The sequence below is a fragment of the Neltuma alba genome, unplaced genomic scaffold (assembly GCF_004799145.2).
Source record: "Neltuma alba isolate B1F8T4 unplaced genomic scaffold, ASM479914v2 tig00004123_pilon, whole genome shotgun sequence".
In the NCBI taxonomy this organism is placed as follows: Eukaryota; Viridiplantae; Streptophyta; class Magnoliopsida; order Fabales; family Fabaceae; genus Neltuma; species Neltuma alba.
Genome location: NW_021633573.1, coordinates 1 through 19,571, shown reverse-complemented (window position 1 = coordinate 19,571; position 19,571 = coordinate 1). Strand labels below are relative to the sequence as shown.

Below are 19,571 nucleotides of genomic sequence, written 5' to 3'. Positions count from 1 at the left end.
TAAGACACTTAGTCTATTTACAATGCATGAAAGCAAAAACTCAACATAACAAACATTAATAAAGCAAATACAAATATTACATCATTTGATATGAACATGAAGGCAATCAAGCATTGCTTTCCTCAGTTTCCTAAGTTTGCGCGTTTTGGTCATAAAGGAGGATACTAATTCTATAGCCCAAATCCAGTAAGACTTCTTTATGGGTTTGCCTTTAGGTCTGCCTTTAACCCTTATTGCTCTTATGTATTCCATTATGACTTTAAGATATAATTCAATATTCTTCTTATTGGTTATGTATTGGATGTAACTGGCGAGCACGCCATTGATGCCTTTTATGTTTGTTAGTTTGGCCACATCTCTTTTGGCTGTACTCATAGCTAAAGCAGGGGTACAGGGTTAATTCACCTCTTCTCCTTCCTCAACTTTGGTTATATCGAGAAGATCAAGGGAATCTTTAAAGACCAAGTGAGGTTCAGCACGGAGGGGTTCAATGGGGAATAAAGTTTCTGACTCAGGTCCGGAATCTATTAACTCCTCCGGGTCTCTTTGAGGAACCTCTTCAGGGTCCTCCTTAGGATCCTCATCCTCAGGTTTATATTCTGGAACTCCATTATCTATGTATGAGTATTCTAATGAACCATGTTTGATATTTTCAGTGCTACCAGAAGCCTCTTGCTTTATTTTCACCTAGAACAAAATAATATAAATTATTTTGAATATTTTGGAATTTTTATCCATATAAAAATACCAGAAAATACACTGAAATACTCACAAATGGATCCTTAATTGTCTCAAAAATTAGCACATCATATATCAAAATGAAGATCTTGATTTTAGGAATTTTTAGAGATAAACAACACCTCAAATAGAGCTCCCACGCATCTACACGCATCCCAAGAAAAATAAATACTGAGAAAATAAAAAAAATTCAATCCTAGTTATGCTATCAGCACATGAACTCCACGCGCCGCCATACAACCCGCCGCTAGTGACAAGCACTGTGCCAGTGGTCTCCACTCGCCACCACCTCTCAAGTGGTGGTGTCCATGTATCAAGGGGCACGCCACGCGCCACGTGGCAGTTTTGCCTCTTTTTCTTTTTTTATTTTAATTTTTTTAGTTGGACCGGTTTTTTTTAAAATATATATGCGCTCAATCTAGACTACTTTGGCCCAACTAATTCCTACCCTCTTCCCTTTTTTTGGGTAAAGAAAAACCCTTTTCTCTTTTAAGGGTTTGGACCGGTTGGGCTCAGTCCAATTTGGCCCAACCAGTTCCCTCCACATTTTTTTTATTGGCCATTTTTTTTTTAGGGACAGTGATAAAAACAGTGCCATTTTGATCACTGTTCTTCTTCTTCTTCCTCCAGCAAGGTCAACCTGACCCGGCTGGAGTGATGGATCGGATTCGACGAATTAGAAACTTCTCTTCTCCATAACTCCACCGTCTAACATCCAAATTTCACGTACTTTATATCATTTTCTTTTTTTTTTTGTCCTCTACACAATGGGATAGTTTTTGAAGCCTAAAAACTTGATTTTAAGTAGATCCAAAAATGAACAAGGGAGACGGTGGAAAACGATTTTCATGTAAAACAAATTTCATGGAGGCAAAGAAAGATTCCAGTATTTCTACTTACAAACATAAGTCAGATATTAATCATACTGAAAATAAATAAAAGGATTTGCATAGTATATTGAAGCAAATCACAAAACTAATGGTTACTCTGAAGCAGTAAAAAAAACACAGGAGCAGATAGAAAAACATAGCAGATAGATAAAGTAGTGAAAAACGAACCATGCTCTGATACCACTGATGAATTCAGGCATACCTAGAATGTATAACAGTTTCAGATAGCCACACAGAGGTCCGATGATGGAGCCGGATCTTGGTTACACAGCAAATGCACGTACTGGAAGAGCAACTGAAGGGAGAAGAAAAAAAAGAAGTCGGGAAAAACGAACTGAGAGGGAGAGTTATATGTTTGACATGCGGCAGTTTTTCCCATATATCTATCCATTTGGCAGAAACTACCTCCATATAACCGTTGCCTCCATGTTAACCGTTCCTCCATGTTTCAGTTTAAACAGAAAAGGGTAAATTGCAGTTCTCGACCCAGATGTTCTGTGATTTGCACAAGAATCCCAAACCTAATGGGTTTGGGTCCAATCCATCAAGGGTGGACTGACCCATTTTCCTACACTAAACATTTTGACCAAGTAGGCGCAGTCACTTGAGCCATGAAACGCTATGTAACATAGACTCCTGTTCTGTATTATGCCATATGGAACGAAATGGGCTCTGAACTCGCTGATTGAAACTCCTTCTTCCTGATTTTTTTGAAAGTTAATGCCACTCATCCTCAGCACTTCAATTGACTCTCGGTTGTGAGGATCCGTTGAAGGATCAAAATCTGGAAAGTTAACCTGCCAAACAACACCACAACGTGGGAAAATTCCGTCCAATGGGAGGTTCCCATAATAGTCAGAAAAAGTGAGACCAAGCTGAATGATCTTCAAAGAATTCACAATGGCTCTCATAGTTTGGTATGTTGAACTATCGCCATAGACGTTCCCTGGAAACTCAGTATCCAGGGACACGCAATGGTGTGTTTGTATTATAAGCCTCATATTCTCTATCTCTTGAGCAAAGTTTGATTTCCAAATTTCTCGAATTTCTATGTTATCGTTGTTCCACATCGCCATTAAAAGAAATTCTTCAAGAATATGCAAAATACCAAGAAGCCATGAATGTGGGGGCACGAGAACAAGAAATTTAGAGGAGAAGAAAATGATTTTTCCAAGACGCAAGAAAGAATGAAACAGGGCTGTATATTGTCTAACTTGGTTACCTCAACTCGCAAATGCAACAGAAAGTGAACGATTGAGTCGAATTAACGGATATTTATAGAGTAGAAGGCGCGGGGCAATACTTTGTGTTTGAAATTTTTTTTTTTAAATTTAGACAAATAAATGTTGTTATTATTATTATTATTTTGATAGAATATATGTTACTTTTGACCAACACTAAAGAATTTGCGAACGTAGTTTATTGTTTTTAATTTGTTTGATATGCCATGTAAGGTTTGATTATACAAATTAATACTACTTTTCATTCTAAAAATATAAGGACTAGTTGGGATATTTGCTTTTGTCATAAATTTGAGATATTAAATTACTTTATTTCCCCAAATTTATAATTAATAACCAAAGGACATATCTAAGGAGGAAAAAAAAACCAATACACATATAAGGAAGGAGTATTGTATATATAACTTTCATTATACTACATGTCACAATTTTAGGAGCCGAGCAAGTGGATTTTGCTGCCCTAAACTTGGGCGGACGTCAATTCCGATCGGCAAGTCAAACAATTCCGATGCCATCGCCTCCGACGGAGAAGCCAACAAAAGGAAAAACGTGCCATACGGGGATAGGTATTTGCAGTGAACAATGTAATGACCAATGTTGTAATACTTGGTGTGCTCAAAAGTTCCGAGGAAGCAAAGGATTTTGCCAAGACTTAGGGCCAACTTATAGCGGTTGTCTTTGCATATATAATTGCTGAGGAAATATATCAAATATAAATTTATATGTCCAATATTTCCTTTGCTACTCATTATAAGTCATTTTCAATTATTTCAGCGGTACTAAGAAATAGTAGCTAACTCATTAAATTTATTTTAAAATTGAAAAGTCTTCTTAAAATTAAATAATTAAATTTTGGATGAGTCACATTTCGAGAATTTTTCATTATGTCAAACTTCTCACAACTGTCAACATATAAAAAGGTGTTAGCATAACTTGTTATGGTAAAAAAACTTACAACATATATGTACATAGATATAGATATATATATATATATAGAGAGAGAGAGAGAGAGAGAGAAACAAGCCTATGTAATATATAAAGAAAAAATTGAAAATTTGGGAGTCATAGCTTCTGCCAGTCCCTCCTTTCTTCGACATTGAGTAAAAATCAAAATAATAAGATTATAATCGTTTAATTTAAATACATTTGCAAAATAATACTCAATCAGATATTGCTTCCTTTTCTGAATTTTGAAGTTTTAGGAGCCTGAATAGGAATATTACAATTTTTAACTATTTTTTATGTCATTTTCCCAAGTGTATACTCCCAATTTGTAAAATTGCTTTATTTGTTAAAAAATACTCTAAATATCCAATCATACCTTTTGTTGACTGAAGGATATGAGAACCCTTCACCTTTGTAATTTGGGCAACCTCGTAATTAATTGGCAGAGTAAAAATGGAAAATCCTTCGGGTTTCTTTTGACTTTACATATTATAATTTCGACCACTTTTTATTTTTAAAAGATTTCTTCTACTTGTCCTGCTGTTATTACAAGTCCCTCTAGACTAATTCTCACAGAAGAAAGAATGATAGTTAGGACATTAAATAAAGCTTAAATTGATAATTTTTCCTAAGTTTGCCCTATTGAAAAAATATGCGATATGTTTTCACTGTCATCTTTTCTTTTTTATCTACATTTATTATATTCAACAGAGATAAAATTAAAAAAAATCGTTAATAACCTTTTAAGTAACTTGTATTTAAGAATAAAAATTTCTTCTCAAAAAAGAATTTGTAATAGGAACCAGAATAATGATACTCCTTCTTGTTCTCTTTATAAAATTCAAAATTTTGAATTAGTTTAGTTTTTCCTATAAGACTCAATTTGGGGTTGTTAAGAAAATTTGGAGTTTCGCCCATCTAATTGCATTATCTTTTTGTCAGTTATAATTCTCTTTCATTTTTTCCCTATTCCTCTCCCTCACCTACCTTATTATAAATATGGGTATATTTATTTTTTCTCAACATAAATAAGAGTATATTTAAAAAATAAAGTATATTTCTTACATATTTATTATTTTAATTAATATTAATAAATTTCTTAAATCACGTAATTTGATTCATTAATTGAGTCTTATAAAAAAGACAAAAAAAAATAGTATAAATTACTGGTCTCTTTAAATAAATTGCCAGATGTATTAATTGCCTCTTAAATTCATTAAAGTCAACAAAGGCAAAACCTTATTTATAGCATTTATGACAGGATTCAAACAAAATATTGGGATTTGGCTTGCATTGTTCAGCTGAATAGTATACCTTTGTGCTTGTATTTTGTCCTGGTGTTTGTGTTTTGTTTCTATAGTTTGTTGGTTTTCATTCTAGTTATACTTTTTCTGGGTTGTACTTTGGTGTTTCGTAGACTTTGTTACTTTTTAATTGATATGAACACAAATATTTCTGGCCAAAAAAAAAACAATGAATTGCATTTCTTCTATACTCCTTATTATAAGAGACAAATAACCAAATTACGTTGATTAAAAAAGTAGTTAAAATTAGTTAAGAACAATCAATGTGTAAAAAATTAGCCAAAAAAAAAACAATGAATTGCATTTCTTCTATATTAGTCACTAGTCATCCCACGTGTCCCCAGAAGAACAATCAGCACAGAGCAATGATGGCTCGTATATTTCTTTCCTCTTCCTGCTTGCTGCTTCTGGCTTCTCACATCTTCACATCAGGTTTATTCTGATCACGTTCTTGTTGATATCTCGGAATATGATTTTGAACAAGACTAATAAGTTTATGAACGTGCTTTATATATGATCTTTGTATTTAGTTCTAATAAGCAGCTTTTCAAATTTATAAAATACAAGATAAGTATGTAAAAAAAAATTTATATTATTTTACGTAAAACATGTTTGTAAGTGTTCATTTGAGTAATTCTAAACTTACTCTTTTCATATATTTATCTCGTATAATATAAAATTACTTATTCACAGCTCAAATACACCATATATACAAGGCTTGGTTATGTAAATTAATTAATATTCTATGTACATTTCACAGTATTGGGATCTGATGAGCAATGGGATACAAATCATTTTCCCAAGCTGATGAGGATTATTAATTACTACCTCCGGTCTTTAATATAAGACCCCGTTTGACTTTTTGTTTGGTCCTAATTATAAGACCCCAATCCATTTTGTCTCTCATATTTATGCATTTTTTTCCAAGATAATCCTTTTAATAATGATAGTTCTAGCCAATACACTTAATTAGCAAGGATATTTTAGGAATGACAACACTTATTTGTTACAAATAACTAACTTAACTTACTTCCTTAATCTCCTCAAATAAGTCAACTGGGTCTTATAATTAGGACCGGAGGTAGTAGTATATTAAATAAGAATTTGGTATGTTAAGTAAAATTAAATAATTGTATAATCTAATCTTATTTTCTGTGAATGCCTTATATATAATTTGTAAGAAGGGATCGACAATATTATTTATGAGTGTCACATATGCATTGGTTCTTCCTACAATATCCAAGGGAGACATTTAATTTTGTTAAAACTATAAAAATTTCTGATTCTTAATTAAAATAACACCCATATTAATTACATGTTTCTCTCATATATTCTCTCGCTCTCTACATAAACAAAGGCGTACAGTATTTGGGGAAAAAATACATTTATTATCGTAAACCAATTTTTTTATCTATATAATTCAGCTATTTATGCATAATGAAGTTATTTCTTTATTATATACATTATATATATATATTATAAGTTATTAAATTTTTAGAAAAAGTTAATGAATTTTAAGATTTTCCTTCATCAACTAAACATCCTAAATATTAATAGACTTGTAGTACTACCTTCAGTCCTATGTCCTATTTATAAGAGCCAATTGATTAATTTGAGGATATTAAAGAAAGAAGTTAAGTTAGTTATTTATAATAAATATGTATTATCTTTCATAAAATATCTTCACTAATCAAGTATATTAGCTAGAACTATTATTGTTAGAAGGACTTTCTTGAAAAAAAACATAAATATAAGAGATAAATTAAATAGACTGGGGTCTTATATTAAGAAATGGAGGTAGTATTTGAGAAAAGGAAGTATTAATGCAAACGTAGTAACTGAGAGGCACGCATTTCATGTTAACCGCAGTTCTTTATTACAATTAATTACAACCCAGAAGCCAATTAGCAGGCTAAATTGTAATTAATTAATTTAATCAATTAATATAATATTAATTAATTACCAGCAATCATAGTCACACAAACAGCTATTGTCGCCGGGAGCGCCAACGGAAAAACAATAACCAACGGCTTTGCGGTTAGGGTGTTTGGCGGCACAATCCGATTTGCACTGATTCACGTCGCAAGAACCGAGTCCCAGGCTCTCATGGCAAGTCCTGCATCCATCAAACAAACACCTACAGATCTGTGGGCCCACGCACGATCCCTGTCCATTTGGGTGAGCCGCTTTGCACCTCGCAAAGCAATCCGCATCGCATGCTCCCAAATCCTCATGGCATTCTTCCCCACTCACCATACTAACCTTTACATTTCCTGTATATACATCACAATTAATTGAAGATTAATTAATTACAATATACTCATTCGGTACTTAATATACAACTTAATTGGAGAGTTGATGTTGGTCCTATATGTAAGACCTAATTCACATGTTTATTAATTTTTTCTTAAATTAACCCTATTGATATTTTTTCAACAATAATCAAATAGGGGACAGGAAAATAAAGAATTAAGAAAGATGTTATAAATATAAGTTATAAATAATCAAAATACCTAAATAAAAAACTGGTGTCAAAACTCAAAAGTGTATTTTTGTTCAAATATACCCCTGTTCTCAGCAAGTTATATAGGAACAGAGGTGCAACTCATAGTATTAAGTACGGATACATTTGATTTTTTTTTTTCATTTTTAGATGAAATTAACGATTTATCCACCTCTCATTGATTTTGATAAGGTGGTTGTGTGTGCTTTGTATAAGAACTGGAGAGAGTATGTGCATTTCATGGTTTGGATAATTCATATTTTGATAATTTTTCATCATGTCAAACTTACAATTGTCAACATATAAAAGATGTTAATTTCGATTAATATGTGTGTGTGTGTATAAATAAGAATGAAGCAAGGATTTTATATACTTAAAAGTGAATCAAGGTTGAAAAAAGTATATATTATATAAAGTTAACATAAATGTTGAGGATAACAAATGCATAATCTATGTATACTTATGTAATGCAAAGGATAAAAATAAAAAATTTGGGAGTAGCAGCCTTTGTCACGTCCCTTTTTTCTTCGCTAGTTTATAAAAAGCAAAATAATAGATCAGACTCGTTCATTTTTTATCTGAACCGTTCATGCATATATATATTTATATATATATATTCATATTCAGTGACCATTTCGATGAAATTTAGAGTCTTTGGATTAAAAAAAAAAGATATAAACAGTGAATAAATTATCTGAACAATTAACATGGGTGACACTAAATAAATAATTTAATTTGAGCAAATTCTAATAATGTGCATCGCTCGAGAAAAGAAATGTTTTCTTGCATGTAGTTTATTTGTTTTTTATGATTATCTTAATTGTTAAAATTTGTTTAAAATCATTAACTTCATATATAATAGATTATATATAAGAGAAATAGAATGTAAAAATATGTTCAAAAAAAGTATTTACCTGTAAGCGCAATAAATGAGAGAAACAGAATGAAGGATGCAAAGGAGAGCTTGGCCATGTTTACCAACAATCCAACACTTGTTAGCAAAGGTGGGTTGTGATATGAATGCTGCCACCTCTTAATTTATACTAGCACAAGTTGTTTGTGCTTTTATGGCGTTTGATTTGATTTAGGTATAATTTAAGTAGTTTTAATGATTCCTTTTGATTTGATTTAAATGTACTTAAATGAATGGGATTTTATAACCTTTTCTAATAATTAAATAAGGTCAATAAGGAGGTACTAAACCCTTCCTATATATAACAATATTTCAATAGAAAATTATAATTATTAAATTCAATACAAAATAATGAATATACAGTAAATCATGATTTGTCGACAAAAACTGTTGTGGAAAAAAATGCAGCAAAATATTGGCATGAGTGTAGTTTTTCAGCATCTATAGTTAAAATCGTTACTATAGAAAACTGTTGGCGTCATGTCAAAATTATTGACATGCATGTATAATTCTCCTGTTATTGGCTGGTCAAAAAAAAAAATTCTCCTGTTATTGCATGCATATCCCCAAAATTTCTTACCATAACCTCTTTTCATGTGGTTTTTGAGAAGAACTCCTTTTTTTCCAATAAGAAATTAATGATAACTTTACATTAGAGATCTCTTAAATAGTTAGGAGGTTTCATTACTTATTAGTTAGAGATACTGTCCTCATTAATATTGTATAGCATCAAAATTAATGTAGATTATCATCTAATAATAAGATAGTTTCTCGCTCTCTAATACTATCTCTGGTTCTAATTATAAAATCTTATTTATAGTCTTATAATTAAAACTAGAGGTAGTAATTTACTTTCAACTTTATGGGTTTTTTTTTTTCCACTCAGAATTGCCGGGAAAAAAATTCTTTTTTTCTTTCCCGGTAAAACGAAGTTGGGTAAGGGTGGTTATGTCCAAATCTACATTGGTACAGGTCAGATGTTAACTTAATATCCATTTTAAAAAAGTGGATAAAAATACACATCTTAGTTTTTCTTTAGGTGCATGCATCTAGATTGAGGGTGCTAGATGCATATTATAAATAAAATCAAGATACTAAATATATCTTTATTTTTGAAAGTTTAATGTATCGATCGCGCATGTGTTTATTTTACTTTATCATGTTAATTTAACTTTTTTGGTAGGTTGTGTTGAGGTTTAATTTAAATATAGAAATAGTAAAGGTTGCAATGACAAACCTTCTTACAAGTGACAAGTCTGCAAATAAGTAATCAATTAAATCTATGTCATCAGGGTAATCAAGATTATGTTTAATAATTTTTGTGTTATTTATGCACATATTTTCGTTGCATTTTTAATTATTTTTTGGCATTCCCAGAGTTCATTATAAGGGCCGTCAACGAAATTTATGTACAAGGGTGAGATGATTCATTTAGATTTACTCATATTAATATATTTTGACTCATTGTATTAAAATTATTTATACTAAAAGTATTTCAAATATTATAGGCCAACATGAATATATTTGGACCCAGTCTTTAGGTATCCTACTGTTTAGTATGAGGGAAACGGAAGGAACAGGAGGAGAGAGAAAATTTTAATAAGCTCTATTTAAAAAATTAAAGAAGTAGGGTTTTGAAATTTTAATAAAGAGAAAAAGTAATGTAAAAGAGTGATAAAAATTAATTAAAAGTTTTTAACCCCACTTGTTCAATTTTTTAAATCAAACTTATTAAAATTTTTCCTCCTCTCCTCTTCTGTTATTTTCTCTCATATCAAATGGATCCTTAGAGTGTTTGGAGTTCTGTTGGCCGTAACAAAATTATACCAATTTGATTAAAGATAACTATTTAAGTTATTTGATTAAGATAATTTTTACCGTCATGTTAACATTTTTATCGTTTTCCATTAATGAGTTGGGCTTCAAATTGTTTCTCTGTTTGTTCCCTTCTTTTTAATTGAATCATGTGTATTTTTGCTCATATTAATAGCTCAATTTACGAGGATCTTGTTAGAAAGAATTAGAAATAAAAAAAATATAACCATTGAAGAATATTACAACAGAAAAAAAAAAATAACAAACCCTATATGCTCGTGAGGACTTTAAAAAGGGAATAGCAGTAGATATAAAACACATCTGGGAAAAGGCAAAGGAAAATACTTCTTCCATCCATAAACTTTTTTTTTTTTGGCCAACACTTCCATCCCTGAATGTAAGTCATAATTCTAACCTTTTCTTTATGCTAAATATAATTTTTAGATATTATTAATACTTATTTTCAAAAATACCCTTTCTAAATATGATTGATATAACCTGTATTCTAGGCAGCTGAAATTTAAAATATTACCACACTAAATAATGCCGAAAAACGAAAAACAATCTAGTTTTTACGTAATAAATAGCTTTTAGCATCCCCTTAATTTATGTGTTTTTTAATCTTAAGACCTATACTTCTAGAAAATTACTGTGCAATTTTATATAAGCAATTTAGTTATTAAAAAGTACATTGTCAAGCCAAAAAATAAATAAATAAAAAGTCCATTGAGTTGTTAATGTGACATGACTTGTTATCATTTTATACATCACAACAAATCTCATCTTTTGATGCTATTTGTCGTGGATTTTTTTTTAATGATTAAATTACTCATATTTAAGCATGAATGAGTGCTTCCTCTTCTTGCTATTTTAAGGCATCTACTACAAAAAATTTTTTTCCTTAATATAAATGATTTAAAGAGTCATTAATACAAATTTATTAATTTTGTCCTTATCATTAAGACTTAAGTGTCATTTTGTATTTTTTGATACCACACTAGGTCATTGGGTCCAACCCAAAAACTAACTCATGAGTAGGAGATACCTAAAGGATATTTAAACCATGGGGGTGTTAGAACTTCAAACAATATAGGACTTATCATCCCACTGCTTTTCACCCTCTCCCCCAACCATGGGGTGGTCAAGACTTCAAGGCCTCAGTGTGGTATCAAAAAATATAAAGCAACACGCTTAAGTCTTAATGATAAGTCATCCCACCACTCTTCATCCTCCCCCGTAACCATGGGGGCCAGGACTTCAAGGGCCCAATGTGGTATCAGAGCCATGGTTGCAAGGGAGGATGAAGAGCAGTGAGATGATAAGTCTCACATCGCCTAAAATCCTGATGCCCTTATGGTTTAAATATCCTTTAGGTACCTCCTACTCATGAGCTAGCTTTTAGCTTGGATCCAAGGGCTTAATGATAAGTCCCACGTCGCCTAAAGTCCTGACATCCCCATGGTTTAAATATCCTTTGGGTACCTCCTTTCTATTTTACTAAATTATGACAAATTTAATGAGTAGTTAATTGGTATTCCTTGTTGTGATATTTGTGTATGTGTGTCAAAGAAAAGGCATCACATTAATTATTAATGTGGGAGTTAGAATGAGCACATTCTTAATGAGGATTTTGTGAAAATTCAAATATTATTTTAAAATGAAAGAGCATATCAAAATAATATTTATTATCAGTTTTAATGAAGAAAAACTGAATATTGAATAATCATCAATAGTTTTAATGCCTTGAAGATGGAATGTTCGAAAATTCTTGATGAGTATCTATTAGTTTAATACGTTGAAGTTTTAAACAAAAAAGAAAAACAGTGGATTTATATTATGCAATAAAAACTCTTAAAGTGCCAATTGGATTTCAAGCCATGTGTTGAAGCATTTTGAAATCCTGTGAGGTCTGTTCAGGTATCCTTAATGCATTGACTGATTAAATATTAAATGATTTTGAAATAGTGGACGGTTTTATATTCTTAATATCTCCAAGCCTCCAAAATACCAAATGGTCAAATCACAAAGGATTTCAATGCATTATGAAACCCGTTTTACTACCACAGTTTGGATAATATAATCATCAATTCAAATATTTGATTTGCATTCGTTGAAAAAACCGACCATTGAATGCTCTATGCCATTATGGGTGCCAAACGTTCATATCTTGGAGCCTATATAAGGGGTATTGGCTAGAGGTGTAAGGACACACAGTTATAGAGTTTTCGAGCTCCTCTCTTCTCCCTCTTGTGTGCTCTCTTACCTACTAAATTTACTACTATCTTCTGCTGTTCTGCTCACCCTGTTTTACACGAAGGATCTATTTAATTTTGGAGAGTACCGCATTCTTATCTACTGGTGGTTACGGAATAGCTCTTAAGGACAGCATTCTTAGAATGTGACTCGGATTAATTATTTATTTTGCAGGTGATGCCGCCAACATTACTTACATGCGTGAATTAGTTAAAAATACCCTATAATTATATAACAAATAGAGTGATAAATAATAATATATGTTTATAATCCAAATAAGTAAGAGACATGCGTTTCTCATCATATAATAAATTGCCATTTTTTATTACAATTAACACGCCCTACAATAAGCCGAAGCCACTCATCGCCATTAGCAGCCAGGAGGCTTTTGTTTGATGATTAAGAACTTAATTAATGAAATAATTAATTACCAGCAGTCATAATCACACATGCAGTTACTAAAAGGAGCACCAGCGGAATAGCAAGAACCAACAGCTTTGCGATTAGGGTGTTTGGCTGCACACTGAGCTTTGCACCGATCCAGATCGCAACTCCCAGCCAGTCCCAATTGCTCACTGCAAGTCTTGCACTCATTAAACAGACACCTGCAGATCTGAGGGCCCACACATGAGCCTTGTCCCTTTGGGTGAGCCGCTTTGCACCTCGCAAAACAATCTGCATCACATACTCCCAAATCCTCATGGCAATCTTCCCCACTCACCTTAACCATTAAATTTCCTGTTTAATAAAATTAAAATTAGAATTAAATAATTAGTAATATGAATTGAATCTGCTTTGCCGTGCTGCAATTTTCAAGGATGAATTTTTTTAACAATCATTGTTATTTTTTTAAAATTAAATTCGATATGCATGTGTCTGAGAATGTTTTGTCAATTATGGACAAAACTTATATTAGGTTCAATTTTCCAATCAAATATTGCTATGTGTGATTTCTTTTTTATTATTGACAATGGTCTACTAGGTCAATGTTGAAATTTTATCGATGTAAATTTTTATTATCTGACTGAAAAATTGGACCTAAGTTATAAATAAATGAATTATGTAGATAAAAAAATTAGTTAAAGACAATAAATGAATAATAAATTTATTTTTCTCAAATATATTCTTATTTATGGGGAGTGTGGGTGAGAGGCAGAAAGAGCCGGAAAAAAGAAGAGAAATAATAAGGGGAAAAATAAATAAGAGAAGCATGTAATATTTAGGGGTAAAAATGAACAAAGTGAATTAGATTTTCAGACGACTACAAAATGTAACTTATAGAAATGATCCACCTTATACATCCCAAAAACTATAACTTATATTTGTTGTTTCTCTAACATCATCTTAATAATAAAATATTATCTTAATAGTTAAATTTGTCTAAAGTCATTAACTTCACATTAGATTATAATAAAAATAGAATGTAAAAATATGCCGAAAAATATTTACCAATACCTGCGAAGGCAACAAATAAGAGAAAGAGAACGCAGGATACGAAGGAGAGCTTGGCCATGTTCAGTCGTTCACCTACAATCTGACAATTCTAAGTTAGAAAGGTGGGCTTTTGGCCGAAAAAAAAGTTAGAAAGGTGGGCTGTGATGTGAATGATGCCACGCCTTGATTTATATACTGGCGGATGTCGTCTAATATATTTATGGCGTTTGATTTGATTTGCATATGATTTAAATAGTTTTAATGACTCTTGATTTGACATAAATGTACTTTTTTTTTTTGACCGGAGACATAAATGTACTTAAATGAATGAGATTTTGTAACCTTTCATCTTAATAATTAGATAAGATACCGGAGGTACTAGAAATCTAGAATTTTATCTTATAACAACCTTTCAATGGACGGAACATTTATACATGCACATATGCACAATCTTGCTTTTTACATGAAGCATTTAAGATGGAACGAGTTATATAATACTTCGGTTATCAACATAGGCTAATATTGATTTTATATATAAGATCTATTTCACATATTTATTAGTTTTTTTAAAAATTAATTCTAATGACATTTTTTTAATAATAATTAAGTAGGAGAGAAAAGGAGATAATTAAGGAAAATAATTTGGGCATTTTAGGAAAAAAAATATACTACCTCCAATCTTTCATATAAGAGCTCATTTAACTTTTATTTTGGTCCTAAAGACCCTAATCCACTTTGTCTCTCATATTTATTTATTTTTTTAAGATAATTATTGTAACAGTGATAGTTCTAGTTAATACATTTGATTAATGCAACATCTATTTATTACAAATAATTAACTTAACTAATTTTCTTAATTTACTCAAATTAGTCAACTAGTTTTTATATTAAGTACTGAAAGTAGTATTATATTAACTAATCTAAGTATTTAACTAACATCTTTAATATATCTAAATCAGTTAATTAGGTATTACATTAATGACTAGAGAGGAGTGGATGAAAAGTAAGACAAGGTCTCACCATTAAATTCTTCTTGTTGTTTTTCTGTTTTTTTTTTTGTTTAAATTGAATGTATAAATATTAGTGGTTAAAAAGCCGAGAATGTGGGTTGACCTATGAATTGCAGCTTAGTATGTAATAGCCAAGGAACCAAGTAGTGCAAATTGACAAATACCAACCCGAACCCATTAAGCCAACCTGCCTAATTTTTTTAAAAAGTTATTTTCATTTTTATTGTCAACATTGCATATATTTGGATTCACTTATTTACTAATATAAGCTCTCCCCTATGCAACACTATCTTTTTAGGAAGAATTTCAATGAAGTTTTAAAAAAAAAACAATTACAAAATAAGTTTTTTCGTTTCCTATTTTGATACCTGTTATTATAGTTATTTAAGTTGTTATTGAGACTTTTTAATAATTATTTTTCTTATTTAAAACCTCCAAATATTTACTTTTATAATAATGAACACTTTATTAAAAAAGTACCAAATATTGTTGGGGTCAATTTGAAGAGCGTGTACGGAAAATAACAGGGAACGACTTGAAAGTTCTTAAACTTGTGAGGAGCCTAATTGGATAATTTTGGCATCATCATTACCTAATATTTAGGACTTGTTGTATACAAACAGGAATTCAAAAAATCTTTGCTTTCTCTCTTTGAAGTTCCTAGCAAGTAGGACCACCTTAAGCTTTCATGGCGATTTGAACTGAATGATAATATTAATAGCATTAGCCTCACCGTTTGTCTCTCTTTTATCGCATCCACTCCTCGCAATGCGGAAGTCAGCTCCCTCCATTGCCATCCATCAAGTCTTTCTTCCTACATCCCTCTACAACAAGAAGACTAAACAAAGAAATTGCATTTCACCAACAGAAAATAAAAATTATTACAGTGGAATTTAAAAAAATAATAATAATTATATGTTTATTCAGATCAACCAAGAACAATGGATTTTCTCCTGTAGGTGAATTTGGTGAGAAGGTACTTACTTGCTTGTTACGCTTTTGAAATGCTTTTGTTGTTCTTGGATTTGCCTTTCAATTCATCCCATTTGTCACCTGAAAGAGATTTTCTTGTTGAAATCCCCTTTTCTCCCCATTTACGCTCAGGCTGTAATTTTCTCAAGCGTCATGATTCTTCAGTAGTTTCCCTCCAAATTAAACAATGTTGCTTTCCCCATATAGAGACAAAAAATTTGTTTGTTTCTCTGAGTCTTTCATTGTAGATTTTACATTACAGTTCACGTAGCTCTGTAGGGTGGTGTGGCTTTTTGTGGCCGTTAGAGATAAGCACGTTTGGCATTATCCGTCATCGTTCCCTCCAAAACTCCTTCGTCTTTCTACCTTCTTCTTCCACTAGCGCACTCTTCTTTCTTCATTTTTGCTCACTCAAGTTTTTCCCGTCTTCAGCTTCCCCGAAATTCATATGATTTTCAGCGATTTTGTTCCTTAGAATGCATGTGCTGCTAATCATTTGGATTCACCAACCGTTGAGTTTGATCCTCCAATTTCGGTTTCGTCTTTATGGAATTCCTCTGAATTTTTGTTGACTTCAATAAGACACGTTCTTTAGCTGCTCTGCTTCTATCTTCAGGTATGTTAGAACACGAAACGTGCTTCATTGAATGCTTCAGTTACACAAGAAAATATTTATAAAAAAAAAATGAACGAACTACGCTCTTCTGCGTTTAGCTTGAGTTTGAACCAAGTCACACAGTTTGTTTCACTGCAAAGGCTGTGCAAGAAAGGCTATTTTTGACGACTTAATCTAGTAAAGGTTTCTTTGTTTGATGTGAAATACTGTGAAATTTGACGCAATTGAAACCGGAGGATATCGAAGTTATCGAAAAATCCGAAAATGTAAACGACCAAGATCAACTGCACTGTTGCATGCATATGTGCGTGCATGTCACCCGCGTATTTATGTGCGACTGTTCTTGCGCCGTTGTTAACTGTGAGCATTTGAATGTCATCTCTGGAAATTTCTGGCATTTCTGGTCTTTTCTTCTTGCTAACACTTAATATACTTCGCGTGTAGAAAGCGGGCAGTTAGTTGCACAGAAACAGCTTTTGAGAGAGTCACCTTGTGTAATTTAATGCTGTGGAACGCTTAACTGCACCTTTCGTTGCATCAGTGAAACTATTTGCAATTGTTCCTCTTCTGCATGCATCTGTGCGGCCTCGCATGAGCCATTTTATTGGGTGGAAAATGGGGAAGCATTGGGTCATTAGACATTAGTTACCTTGTGCGTAGCATGAACAATATAATAAATAAAACATCATAATTTAGCCAAGGTTTTGCTATTTTTCATTAACCCAAAGACCATTTTATTGTGTTATCCTCTTAATTTTGGATTATCTAGCTCAATTCTTGATTAATTTGTCTAATTCCCGATTAATGTCACTGATAAAAAATTTCTGAAACAGAAATTCCTCTCCAGAACGATTAGTAAAAACATTTATGTTTCCTTTTCCAATTGACAATCCACTTCATCAGCTTCACCCGTTCAACTGACCTTTCTAAGCTTGATCTTTGTTTTATGATTCCATTTCAGGCTATTCTTTGTTATATTCCAGTTTGGTTATACGAGACCGAAAAGTAGAATATTATGTCTGTTTCCATGAGAGATTTGGATCCAGCTTTCCAGGGAGCTGGACAAAAGGCGTATCCTAAATAAATAAGCATATCGTGCTGTTTGCAACTCATCAGATTCTCATCTAGAAAGTCACTCATTTTCTATCAGTTTAAGTTTCCTCTGAAATTGATTGATACTAGAAACAGAGTCCTGACAAGATTTCTTTGAGAATTTATTTTGCTTCTGTTCTATGTTAATTTGATTTCATGCTTTAATCTCTTCCTAGTTCTTCTTAACTATATATAGTGGACTTGAAATATGGCGCATTGAGAATTTAAAACCAGTTGCTGTTCCGACTTCCTCCTATGGGACGTTTTTCACAGGGGATTCCTACGTTATCTTGAAGGTAAGCCATTAGTTTTACCCCTTTTTTTCCTCTCCATGATAGCATTATTTTCATGTTGGCTTCTGCAGTTGCTAGAAGCTTTTATTTCTGTATTACTGGACACGTAATGCGCACTAACCTATTGCCAGTATGACATATAAAACAACATTAATATGTCATGGCACGTGAAATTAATTTCAGCTTTCATTCTTTTCTAAACATTTGGAGGAACACGCATATTTTAAGACCCGCAGATTTGAAATATCCCAGCGCATCTCATTCTATATGATAAATCATATCAGGCGTAAACCTTTGTTATTGAATTTCGTCCTGTAACTTGATTATGAACATGAAGACATTAATATCATCTCATATAAGGATGCAATGACAATTTGCTCAACTAATAGGTGACCATGACCATGACCATGTTATAGTTGTCAATGTCATCAGTGTCTTCATCTTTTTTCCTTTTTTGAATAGAATCTTTTCTTCATCTTAAGATCACAAGAATTGTTCCACTAGTGATTCACAGCGGATCTTTAAGCTAAGAGACTTAGCCCATCAAGCCTTTTGATTGTTATCATGTACGAGAAAAGGATAACTAGGTCCATTAATAAGGTAATTCATGTCTGTTCTGCCATTAATGGGAACTCTTGTTCCCAAAGGCGTTTGGTGCAGAGTTTGTCCATAGCTTGAAAAATAATGTCTTTATACGTGAGAAATACTTTTCTCTTCATGCATGAATATCAGTTGAGTTCATTATAAATTTTTCGTTTCTTTCCTGAAAGCTTTGTTTCCCACTTGGTTAGAATATAAATTGTTACTAAAGTCTCTAACTCAAGTTTCAGTATCCTCCTCTCCAGCACTTTATGGACTTCTATCGTTTTGTTTTCTGATGATTCCAAGTGTTGGGAATAATTGCTAATCTGTTAGTTTACTTTTTATCAAGTTCGTTTAAACATCAAGATTCTTTTTATTATTATAAAATATTGCTATTATTCTGCTTTTAAATTTCTTGTCGTCTCTGTGTAGACAACAGCTTCAAAAGGTGGTGCACTGCGTCATGATATCCATTACTGGCTGGGTAAAGACAGCAGTCAGGTAGGTTGTAGGTTTAGTTGCTAACATACTGCTGTTTTTTTTTTTTTGGGTAAAAATTACAGTAATATCTTGCAACATGCTTCCTAAATAAGGTAAATTGAACCAGGATGAAGCTGGCGTTGCAGCCATCAAAACGATTGAGCTGGATGCAGCTCTTGGAGGACGTGCTGTACAGTATCGGGAATCACAGGTCATGAAACTGAAAAATTCTTGTCTTATTTCAAACCATGTATAATTCCTCAAGAAGGTGGAGTTGCCTCTGGTTTCAAACATGCTGAGGCTGAGGAACATACAAACAGTTTGTATGTATGCCAAGGGAGACATGTTGTACGTGTCAAAGAGGCAAGTCTGACATTATTCCTTGGCTATTGACATTGTAGTGTAGCAATAGCATGCCCTCTTGATAAAGACAGTGCAAATGAATTGAAACATCATTTTTACTTGCTGAACAGTTATTTATCTTGGTTTT

The 19,571-nt window shown here is 32.2% G+C and overlaps 1 protein-coding gene across 1 annotated transcript; it reads left to right on the top strand.

The window, feature by feature from the left end:
- Positions 1-17,647: 17,647 nt before the first annotated feature.
- On the top strand, positions 17,648-19,292 carry LOC114743762 (villin-4-like; the record flags this gene model as incomplete). Its single annotated transcript, XM_028931983.1, has 4 exons — positions 17,648-17,705; positions 17,923-18,022; positions 19,034-19,102; positions 19,209-19,292. Coding segments are annotated over exons 1-4 (309 nt in total), but the record flags the coding sequence as incomplete, so codon positions are not given.
- Between the last annotated feature and the right edge of the window lie 279 nt (positions 19,293-19,571).